The 12,604-nt window shown below is 35.2% G+C and overlaps 1 protein-coding gene across 3 annotated transcripts; it reads left to right on the forward strand.

Annotated features, from left to right (window-relative positions):
- The first annotated feature begins 1,085 nt into the window (after positions 1–1,085).
- LOC136242992 (uncharacterized) lies at positions 1,086–7,869 on the forward strand. Of its 3 annotated transcripts, XM_066034502.1 has the most exons (7): positions 1,086–1,104; positions 3,707–3,791; positions 3,854–3,874; positions 4,246–4,407; positions 4,459–4,647; positions 6,916–7,398; positions 7,455–7,869. In XM_066034502.1, the coding sequence occupies exons 2-7, from the start codon at positions 3,719–3,721 to the stop codon at positions 7,673–7,675; spliced, it is 1,149 nt and encodes a 382-aa protein (XP_065890574.1). In that variant the 5' UTR covers positions 1,086–1,104; positions 3,707–3,718; the 3' UTR covers positions 7,676–7,869. The 3 variants fall into 3 exon arrangements, with proteins under 3 accessions (XP_065890574.1, XP_065890573.1, XP_065890575.1); XM_066034501.1 differs by lacking the exon at positions 1,086–1,104 and having other exon boundaries at positions 3,653–3,791; XM_066034503.1 differs by lacking the exons at positions 1,086–1,104; positions 3,854–3,874 and having other exon boundaries at positions 3,655–3,791.
- The last annotated feature ends 4,735 nt before the right edge of the window (positions 7,870–12,604 follow it).

A 12,604-nucleotide genomic window follows, 5' to 3' on the forward strand; every position in this document is an offset into this window, starting at 1 on the left:
ACTGCCAGAATAGTAGATCTAGCTATTGGTAGCCAAATTAAGCACTCAACTTTAGCAGTGATACCTTGGCTTTCATCTAACTTCCTACTCAGCTGGCCCCTTTATTGAGGTAATATTGTGTTAGTTTCACCAGATTGGTCCTGCGGTATGTGGCCACAGGCCTTATTAATGAGGTGGCCTTATTAAATCAGTGTAATAGTATGGAAGATACATTTGGACTTACTGGACCTGGCCACTATAATGGGGTGGCCTTATTAATGAGGTGGCAACTAAGTGAGGTTTCACTGTACAATTAGGCCATAACACTAAAACCCAAAATGCAGTCGGGTAATTGTTTTATGGCACACTGTAGTTATTAAATGCACCTTCTACTACAGATATCACCAATTCTCACAGTTCTATCAGGGGCAGATCTAGGGGGGAATTTCTGAGGTTTCCAGAAACCAGTCAAGTATATTCAAGGGGATTAAAACTGATTTTGCATTGATTTGCAAAAGTATCAAAGGTTAAATACTCTAATAGAGCAGTCAACTATCCTAATAGAACAGTCACATTACACTTACCTGTACCAAAAAAATAAATTTAAAATTCATATCTTAGAGTGTTCAAGACCTGAAATTTTTCTTGGGATATGCCCCAGAATGGCATTCATGTTGTTGTATGCTTCAAATTACATTGTATAGCTCCACCTCTTAACTATTTAGCTCACCATTAATACTATGCAAGCATAAACAGCCAATATTAATCACTTCCTAACATATGTTAAAATGTCAGTTTTAAAGATTTTAAGTGAAAATTGTTACCAGATTCAATCCATCATTTTCTGGGGGAGCATGCCCCTCCAGAACTCCTAGATTTAAGTGTGCATGCAACAGAAAAAAAAATTGGACACCTGTCATCAAAATTCCTGGAGCCACCCATGTCTATAGTAGTCCAAAGTTAGGTTAGGATATGGGTTCAGCTTTATCTACTAATTCCTTTGCATGGGTTCAGCTTTATCTTCATTAATAGACTAGACCATTGTCTTGCATTTAAAATAGAGAATTGACAGCTAGCAGTGGTATATAGCCCAGTGGATAGCAGTCTGATGTGTTTTAAAAAGTAGTGAGTTCAAACTTAGAAATATTTTGTGTTTTTTGCATGTTTAAGTCAAAAGTGTGTTAAAAATACACAGTGAAATGGAACCAGAACAGAATTAAATGGGGCATGTGCCTGATATAAAATCATTACAATCAACTTGTGCTGCTGATTTCACTTCAGGTTGGAGTCTTTGGACATTTCTCCACTACACGTTTTGTGATTATTCGTGGTCTAGCTAATGTTGTGAATGGTGTACGTAGGCCTTACAGTTTTGCTTATGCTACTGGTTGAGTATAAACTTTTCATTCTGTTTTGCACTGTTCTGTAGAATGATAGTAACTCATTACAAGCTCCATGTTTATGCTGACCCATTTTAAAACTGGTCAAATAGTTTTAAAATGGGTTATAGAGTTTAAATTTGGTTGTGACATATAATCTACGATAGTAGTCACAACCTATCATATTTTGTGATACCATATATCATCTGTATATGCATAGCCAGTCATTCCAACCACACATCTACTGTCATGTGCTTGTGTAGCAGGTAGCTGTGCATTTCAATGGTTTGCATATGTGCTTCAGAATCAGCGTCAGAATGTGGATGGATATCTTATCTGCAATAGAAGACTTGGTAGTGTAGCACACCTGGTTGATGAATCATTACATTGATAACAGTGTATGACACTTTTATGTAATATGAGAGGAAATATTAGCTTCAAAAACCCATACAAATAGTACAGGCTACAAGTGAATGTTTTATCATTCTATAGTTTTACATATATGTGTATGAATGCAGCAATAGCAGGAATGTATGAGTCAACAAGTCTTTATGTTGTTTGTGAAACATTGTACATAGCCTTAGAGACAGTTTCCAGGAAAACAACTACAACTAAAAGATGACCTCAAAATTGTAGTTGTTTATTACACACTGTGTAATGGATTTGCTAGCTGGCACTAAAAATCGATTACCATTTTAAAACCTTTAAAACAGTCATAAAAATTGAGGTAAGCTAATTATGCATATCATGTGTCACACCATATTGTAATCTTGGAGAACACAAATGTACATGCAATTTGTCACAGTTTATTGTTCATTTATTGTCCATAAGTAGTGCTTTGGTACGTACTTCTGATTATGCGATTCTGCACATGCACAGTCAGACATAGAGATTGTTGAACTTCTCACCCACACAGTGGGAGAAGATAATTAGTTTTATAGCTGCAGTATTAGCACGCATACAACAAACATGGGAAAAGTAGTTAAACTAGTTCTAAAGTCTAACAAGTTTAGTCACAGCACCATACAGAATAACTGTTTCCCAATCATTTGAATATCTCACTAATGCTCATCTGTGATCACCTAGCCATAAACATCCTGACAATAGATTCTGTTGGCAAATCCATTGATAGAAACCATAGTTGCCACACAAGTGGATGTACTAGTATAATTTATGGTTGCTAAGTAAAGGTTGCTAACAATCCCCTTACAATGATTTCACATTTTAAACCATGATGCTACAGTGAAACCTGTGTATTGACTGGGTAATGGTCTCAAAGAATTCCTTATAGCATGTAAACTGATTGGAAAATAAGGGTACCTTGATAATCAGGACACTTTCAGTTGGTCACAAGACCAGTGTCCAAATTATGCAGGTGTCCTCATTTTCAAGTGTCCTGATTAACAGGTTCCACAGTGATGTTCACCTATATTGATAATAATTTAATTAAATTTAATGAGCAGCTTTATTATTGGGATGGCAATGGGTTGATGAGTAATGTCACCACTAAGTTCTGCCAATATTTCTTTCTGTGTGTATCAACAGAAACATCTACAGCAGAATATGTCTTGATATGGATTCTGTTTGTAAAGTAGACTTCTTTCATTGCATTAAGTGAATATTGCAACTTTGAGTCAAAAGTTTAAACATTCATGAGCTGATTTCTGTTTACCTGTAGTACTGATACTGTGTACATAATATGTCTCGAGGGTCAATGTGATGGTATGAAAATGTTTTAGCAAACATGTACCTATATGTATGTACACATGTGAGATATTTTGGTTATGTGTATATACACAGCACTACTATGTTATCATTCTGCATGTGAAAACTGTAATGTTAGGTGTTCCATAGACAAGAAATTGTTATTGAACATCACTTGTGCTCACTTTATTACAACAATACATGCATATGTATCTTGAATATAGTACAAACAAGTATACAGTCTGTGATGACTGTTGGACTGTAGCAATACACCTTGTACAGATTTGGAAATCTGTAAGAGTGAAACTAAGAATTATTACTGTGGTAATATCGTAGGCAGTTCAGCTACAAACAAGTCATCCTGTAGAGAGTTTGCCTACAAACAGGTCACCCTGCAACAATAAGTCACCCAGTAGAGAGTTCAGCTAAGCCGATAATATCAATATTATAGTAAAGGTGCTGTAATGTATCTTCTAGCGTAAGCACATTGTACACTATGCAGATGTTAGAATGCTGCATGAGAATCAAACAACTTGTGTAAACAGAGAACATTTTATATTTTGGCTATACCATTTGATAGGTTTCCTTTCTCCATTGCAGTGAAAGTATATAAAGCTACAAATGCATATATATATCCTCAATAGAAGAGTTTCAAGATGATGAAATATGTGATAATAACTATCTGCATCATGGCAGCAAATGCTTCTCCATCTTCACACCAGTTGGATAGTAAGTCAATGGCTGATCACTTCACAATAGTACTTTTACATTCTGTTTCATTTATTACATAGAGAGACAAAGTAGTACTGATGGTAAGCATCAGCAATTACACAATAACATTTTATATTTTGTATAGACAAATATGTGACTGTACAGTGAAACCTATGTATTAAGGACACCTTGGGACTGTCCTGATTATCAAGGTTTCCCGATTTCACATGCTAAGGGACTATCACCAAGTGTCCAGATTATGCTGGTCTCAAGTGTCCTGATTAATAGGTTTCACTATATTATGTAATGGGTAAGCATATACAATCAGGTTTACATAAACCACACATGCATGTACATAATGTAGTTTATGTGCAGTAAGTATGGTAGTACCGTATGATATACATGTTGACAGCATTGTGTAAGCATTTGTGCCATGTATATACACACAATATGTATAGCAACATACATGTAGCTATTGTCACTGTCAATGGAACTATTGGTGGAACAAGAGATAATCCTGTTAAGTTTAATGTGAAAGAAGATGCTGGGAAAATTGTATTATGTTACTCAATTACTATTCCTGAAAATAAAGTTTTTATGTCAGGCAAATGCCAAACTATAGATGAGACAGCTGGTAAGTTGTACAATAATTTAATAATTGTTATATTTGATTTACTTTTTGTAGTGGCTGGAACAGACTATGACCCAGTCAATGCATCCTATTCTGTCCCTAGACAAGAAACAACATTATGCGAACATATCACAATAAAAGATAATCCATATCATGATGGAAACAGAAAATTTATTTTCCGGGTATCGGGTGAATATGGGGTAGATGTGTGGGTTGAGATCTGCATTTGGGATGATGAGTGGGGTATGTTGTAACTTCAATATACAGTAAATATGACTACATTTAAATGAGTTGTGATTGAATGGAAGTATACATATGCGAACAGTGCTAGTGCATACATGTGCCAGCATTACTACTTATGCGCACACACACACACACACACACACACACACACACACGCACACACACACACACACACACACACACACGCACACACACACACACACATGCATGCACATGTACATGATGGGCTCTTGATGCAGCCATAAATTGGCTTTGGGACTTGTTTTTACCCAGGTTCTTCTTAAACTAGGCCATTCACCTTCAAGAACATGGTATGTCACGTGACTACAAACCTTTTAAACCAGTTTGTCGATTACACAATACTTGAAACCATTTCAACATTACTTCATGTGCTCATCTGCAGCATGTATGTTAATCCTTAATTTGTTTTAAATCATAAAAGGTTTGAGCTATTATGGTTAACCTATACACAGATTGATTTTCAAATCATTCTCATAAGTAGTTTACCCTGTAGGTGTGACAAAATATTAGTCTTTTAAAAGCAAGCAGATTGTCCACAACTCTGTGAGCATCCACCAATCTTAGTACATGAATTAGCCTCAACATGTCCTTGAGGAAGCCAAATTTCAAAGTGGTTGAGCTATGAATTTACACTTACAATGGTTTTTGTTGTAAAGTGTGCAAAAAAAAGATAAATCTAATCCTCTAAACCTAAAGAGAAAAAAACGAGAAAAGTTAAGCTGAACTTTGGGAACTCATACACTGTAAATTCAAATGGGTACAAATGACCCAAATTTTTGGGTTGTTTTACCTGCAATTCAAATGACCGATTTTTTGGTAGTAATGACCCAAGGATGTACTTGGTTATTTTAACTTTGTAAGATATAGTTATATTACCCAGATGCCCTAAAGTCTCTTCAACCTCTAGCCAAGTGTTTGAAATAACCTTACCATCATGGTTATTTTAACCAACTGTGGTAAAATTAACTCACGTCACAAAATATTTGTTTATTTGTTTGTTTACATTAATTAACAAGTCAGTCATCATTAGTAATAACATACATTAATCTATGTGTGACACATATTCGCAACAGTTGTTACATACTGCATCTTAATACTTTAAACATACCTGATCTTATAGAAGTTTCAAATTGTATATAAAACCTATGTTCTCCATGTTCACTTTTGATTGTGGGATGTAACACAAATGTTATAACGGCTAGTGTACTGTAAATTTAACCATGTAGCTGGTCATCTAATCTGTACCATAGTAGACTTGACCATACACACTGAAATTACCCAAATATGTTATTTCAACATCCTAAGTGAACAGTTATATTGACATACCCTGGTTATTTTGACCAATTTAGTCCAAAAGCCTACCCTAGTTATAACTACTTTTAGATGGTCATTTTAACAAAAAAATTTGTAGGTTAAATTTACCCATGGAGGTTGAATTGATCCATTTGAATTTACTGTGTATGCATAAGACAATCTTGCTCAAATTTGGTATGTACAGTGCCGAAGGTGGAGGCTCAGGGTATATATTTGCAGCATAAAAGTGATTCCATTAGAGAAGGGAGCATGGAGTTGTGTATGCATTTTCTTTCTTCTTGTCGATATACCCAGGGTCTGGCGAGGCGGCTTTCTAATGTACATAGCTGCAAGACACTATCGTGTTTTGATCCCTATTTCATGCACTGTGAAAAAGGTGGGATATAATATGGTATTTCCAGTGGCTTATTGAATACAAATAAGCCTTAATATAAATCCTGTATTATACTCATCTTATACTTTAGTATAATGCATACTATACTATTGCATGTATGGTTTCAGTTTATTTACCACAATACTTGAAATAGCTTATATCTGATATAATGGCCACACTATACCATCACATATATGGTTTCAGTATGTTTAACACATTAACTAAAGCCTTATGTGGGATTGTTAGTATAATACAGATTATACCAAGCTTTTTTGTATTCAATAAGCCACTGGAAATACCATCTTATATCCTTCTTTTTTCACAGTGATGCATACATCATAATTATACTTTAAATTGTCTATCTCTCTGTGTGTATATGAGCAGATCATTAAAGATCTTACAGTATATATACACATACACATATTATATTATATGAGTGATACAAATCAATTGTGACTGTAATATGTTTGCATACAATAGAGTGTATAGCTCTATTTCTATCAAATTGGGTGCTGTCTCTGTGTATATATGATTCATTCATATAATGTGTATGTTTACAGAGATGTATGGAGATCCACACTTCTCAGTGCCACTTCTTCGTGGTGGAAAGCTGTGCTACTCCATACAAGGAATTCCTGGATTAGCATTCAATTTGTTATCAAGCAGGCACCTCATCATTAATGCACTATTCATTGATAGTGTCAATGATCCAACACAAGCTACATGGATTGGTAAACTGGCAATTATTCCTCAACATGTTGGAGAATCACAGCCAATAATTTTTGACTCAGTTTCTCAGTCCATTAAAATTTTGGGTGATGGTTATATTAAGGCTCAGTTCTTACAACATGTCATCATTAATGAGACTGGCAACACTGCTGTAAAGACAACTCATGGCCTTAACCGACAAGCTGGAAATCCAACTGTGACAGTATTCCTGACCAACCCAATAGCAAGTTTTGATGTCACATTTCACAAAGATCATCTTGATGTAAACTGGAAGGTGCAAAGTGATGAAATGTATGGCTCTCGTGGTTTACTGGGTATGAATAATTAACACTAAAGCCACATGTGTGTTTTATACCATTATTACACATAGGTCAGTTTATGATAACTGGTGTTGAGGTTGACTCCACTAGAAAGATGCTAATACGACCAGGTTTTGAGTCTGTACCAGTTGAACCATCTAAGACTTGGGATAGTCCAGATAATTGTTGGCTGGTTAAGAATGTAGGAAATCAAGGGGAGGGACTGATTGAAGGCTCCATCTATGATTATATTGTCAGTTCTATTGAGTCTACTGATTTGTCGCTTAAGTGATCACTGGCAGTGCAAGTCTGAGCAAAGTTTTAGAGTAATAGCTAATGTGCAGCAGACCTGCACAATATAGTATAGGCACATGTTAACATTCTGTACATGTAATGCTGCAAACTTGTAATTTTAATTTATAATGTGATACAGTAGATACATATTTCTTTTATAAAAACATATATGAAACCTAGCTTGACTGTCAACTGATTTTTGTCTCTTTCTGTGCTGGTTACACTAACTTAATATGTCAGCACAATGAACAGCAGAGAAAATAGTTAATCAGTGTTGTACAGTAAATGATAGAAGCCACAGTCAGACATGTGTGGTAACCTTCTCTTGTTAAACACTGATGAATACATTTATAAGTTGTGCAGATACAATACATTATGACATAGCTATACTATACTGCTAGTTATAAGTTACTAACCATGGATCAAGTATACCATAGAACGGGATACTTGACAATGAGGGCACCTTTCCTTAGTACATAAATAGACATGGAGAATCAGGACGCTTTTAGTCTGTCTCAAGGTGTCCATGGTACACTGGTTTCATTGTATGCTATACTTTACCTTGCAGTTCCTCAAAGAAGAGAACTTCCTCTAATCTCACTCATCACAGACAAAGCCAGACACTCTGTGAGGTACTGATATAGAGTGAATGACAGGTTACCAACACCATGGCCATATACCATGCTTTCTCACTTCAGTAAAAAATTCTCTGCTATTTTCTGACTATCACGATATTAGCAGCAACTGCATTACTGTTTTATTAGAGTATACAACTGCTGTATTAGAGTATCTTGATCTTCAGAAGTGAAAGGGCTAATTAGACTCCACTAAAATCAAAGTGGTAGCTACCCTGTATTAACACATAATTATATCCATGCAAGTATTTAAGTCATGGTGTGGAGTCTTACTCAGTTCTTGAGCATTTAATTTCAAGAGTATTGTACACTTATATGCATTGCTACAGGCCTACATTATTGTTAAAACAAATTTTTGGCTTTCTTAAATTCATGAATGATTATAAGGTGTCTGGGAGGCAGTGTCAGTCCAAATTTATACTCTTCTTACCCATTTTAAAGGAGTTTAAGTTAACAAGGCTTAATTTATGACTGTTCTATTAGAGTATAAGGGTTACAGCAGTATGCGCATCGTGTAGGTTATGGCTATGTATAGCAGATAAGATGCATTTTTGCAGTGATTTTGAAGCACAGTATATCATCATGCAATCTTCACTTCATAACAAAAAGTGAAAATGACTGACCTCCTACTCTAATGTGAAAATGACCCCGTCCTACTCTAATGCTTTAAAGGTGAATTAACTTTTCCTGGCTTTAAATCTTGCCTAGCCTATGAAAAATTAGGGGTCATTAAATAAAGTGAAAATCCCTACTTTAGCCAACATATATCGATGCCATACACCCCAAGGTTATAATGGTTTTGACAAATTCTAGTACTGAATTCTCATTATTACTCTGCTAATAAAGGATTCTAAAAGGACTTGATCAACCAATAAAAAGGAGTTTTTTTGCATTAGCAAACAGCAGTTGCTAAGGTAGAAATTTGCACTTCAGATGATGATCTTCCTTGTTTAAATGTTTTTTTTGTATATTGCAATTCACTAACTTGTATCATTACTATATAATTTCCTTACACTTGTATTACAGACTATATTCCCCTCCAGGATATAATTGATTAGCTCCAATACATAGTACAAGATCTGATTCATGAGATCACAGATCTATATATGTAGTAACTAGCTACACAACTGTGACCAGATGGGTCTTCTACACACATCTAATTCTATGGAACATAATTTAGTGTTTAAAAATATATAAACTGAAATTCACTATGTTTGATAAGTCATGTTGATACTCACAACTTACCAAAGTTCAAGTCAATTGTGTTTCCCAGCTGAAGTTGTCCAAGTTGCAATTGGTAAATTGGATGTATGTGGAAAATTTCCTTTATTAAATCTGGTCACAATTATAAATTTCATGGAAATTAAGTGAATTGTTATGTTCACATGCACTAATAGTTTTTTAGTAAAGTGTTAAGCCTTTGTATAATAAAACATCAAGACAAGGCTAGGGGTGCTGTTGAAATACATATCTGATCAACTCAGTCTTATTCTCTACTTAAGAATACAATTATTTGAAAAATTACACCACTTGGACTTGTATAGAACATATGATGACTCTCTCACAATGTAGTTGTATGTTTGTATGACAAAAAAGTTGACTAACTTTTACAGTAACCATGTGACATAACTAGTCATGTGGCTTGTGTTAGACAGAATTAATAGGCAAGTGTAGCAATCCATTTTGTAAGGAAATGTGTGTGTGTGTGTGTGTGTGTGTATGTTGTGTGTGTGTGTGTGTGTGTGTGTGTTGTGTGTGTGTGTGTGTGAGTGTGAGTGTTGTGTGTGTGTGTGTTGTGTGTGTGTGTGTGTGTGTGTGTGTGTGTGTGTGTGTGTGTGTGTGTGTGTGTGTGTGTGTGTGTGTGTGTGTGTGTGTGTGTGTGTGCATGTGTAATATATGTATTACATTGTGAGTATGTGTATGCATATGTATAATTAAACCTAGTCTTCTACATCCAAGTAGGGTCCTTTGATTTAGTTTAGTTATAGCCACCATTATTGCCTTTTACGTAAGGAAATGAAGAATCCATACAGAAATTTTTGTGCAGATGAAGGAAATAACTTTAGACAATAATATCAACTATGACTACAGACCAAATAATGTTAACAAGATATGTATATAGCAAGATGTGTAACAGCACATCTAGGCTTGAGTTTGGTTGTTGCATCTATAGCTATATATGTAGCATGCATGCATACTAGTAGAACAAAAGTTCATTATCTTACTGTGGAAATCAAATCGCAACTTAATCAGATCCTTTACTCTAGTTCTGATCAAGTAAGTGTCTAACATATAGGTTTACATGAGAGAAGTTTGATGAGATTGTACAGCTAAGCAAATCAACAGATAAAAAATAAATATAATAATAAGTTGGCAAAATATTCAATTCATCAAATTCATTACTTCAAAAATTTTCTATGATTTGCAGTATTATTTTTACATTGGCACAGTGAAATAAACAATACTGATCCCTTGACAAAGACAGATAAATTCTGCTGTACATTAGGTATTTAGCTACTTAAAAGTTCACACATGCCCACATATGCATCCACCCACCCACCCACCCAGACACAACGCAAACACACATGAACATTCACATGAGCAGCTATGCACTGTACATGTACAGGTGTAGGATTTATGAACTTTAGAAAATCTTCAGAATACTTACAACATCATTATAATAATTAAGGCCAGACTATTTTCTAATGTGGTAATCTTACCTACAATAGATGACCTAGTGAGGCAACAACACCTGGGTATTGATTCATTGCTTAACTACACACTTCATAATCTTTGTAGAGCTAAAATTTTGAAGAAATATTTGATGCTTCATTCCAAACCCAATATTTTTGAAATAGAGGGAAATCACTGTAGCTTATGTCATACTATATAATATGTATCATTGTGCAGCAACATACTCTGATGACCAACAGGACAGTATTTTAGCTCCCTATCTTAATGTTTTGAAGGTTGCCTCTGTATGCATGCCTATACTGAAGGTACACACACGCACGCACACGCACACACACACACACACACACATGTGCACATTCACACACATATATAGCTTAGCTACATCATGTTATTTACATACTGTAATTTGAGGCCATGCATATGGTATATAGTTTGAACCAGACACAGATATGTATGACTAAATAAAATGGTCAAAGATTCATGCATGGAATAGCTTTATTAAAATGTGTATGCTAGCATGTAATTTTTAGATATAACTACATATACTGTAATTATATGGAGGATTTTATAACAGGCTAAGGGTGGTATATATCTGTCAGAACCATCCAACTACATGCATCAAATCAAAGTCATCATGAAGATGTTTCATTATGAACTGATCATGAATATTGTACACCTGCAAACTTTACACGTGCTTCATATAAGTGCGCTTTTCAATAATACATTTTTAACATATCAAAACATGAATTGTATTTGTAAGCTCATACTAACTTATGTGGTTATATAGTGATTTCTGATTAACTCGTATTTATAGCCTTCAATATCATAACATAGCTAGCCACTTACATTAATTTAACTAAAAAATATTTAGCACTCTGTTTTGATTAGAAGCAACTACAGTCTAATGCAGTATGCTGTCAGCTAAAGTACCTTTACCAAATGGAGATGTTATGGTGTGGCTTCTCTTTGTGTTGTGAGGTTTCTTCTTATGCATGGATAGAACTTCATTAATGATGTGTGTGTGTGTTTGTGTGTGTGTGTGTGTGTGTGTGCGTGTGTGTGTGTGTGTGTGTGTGTGTGTGTGTGTGTGTGTGTGTGTGTGTGTGTGTATGTGTGTGTGAGGAAGTTTAGCAAAATGATTATAGAGAGCACTGGCCTGGTAAACACAAGATGCAAGATTTAATGCTTCCATTTGTTGTAGTTGCCACTTTCTTGAACTAGTTGTATAATAGAGACTTGTGACCTAGCATTAACTATAGGGAAGCAAATACTCAAGTCAGCTTCCATGTCTCACATAAGGTTGTAGTGAATTCAACAACTAGACAAAGCACACCCTTCCTCCAAGCTAGTAGTCCTATGGCTTCTGTTACAGGAGAATTTTTGTATAAACTATAATGCATGAGTGGTACACAGCTACCCCAGTACTAGCTAACTGGGTGGCAACATAGCTTCACATGGCTGTCAGAAACTTGTTTTTGCTTTTTCCAAAATGTTTGTGCATGGACGTACATGCACACATACACACATCATTGTGTAAGTGTTTGATTTAATGCACAAAGAACTCAATTATGAGTGTGTAGATGTGCATGTGTGTAATT

Source organism: Dysidea avara, chromosome 13, assembly GCF_963678975.1.
Source record: "Dysidea avara chromosome 13, odDysAvar1.4, whole genome shotgun sequence".
NCBI lineage: Eukaryota > Metazoa > Porifera > Demospongiae > Dictyoceratida > Dysideidae > Dysidea > Dysidea avara.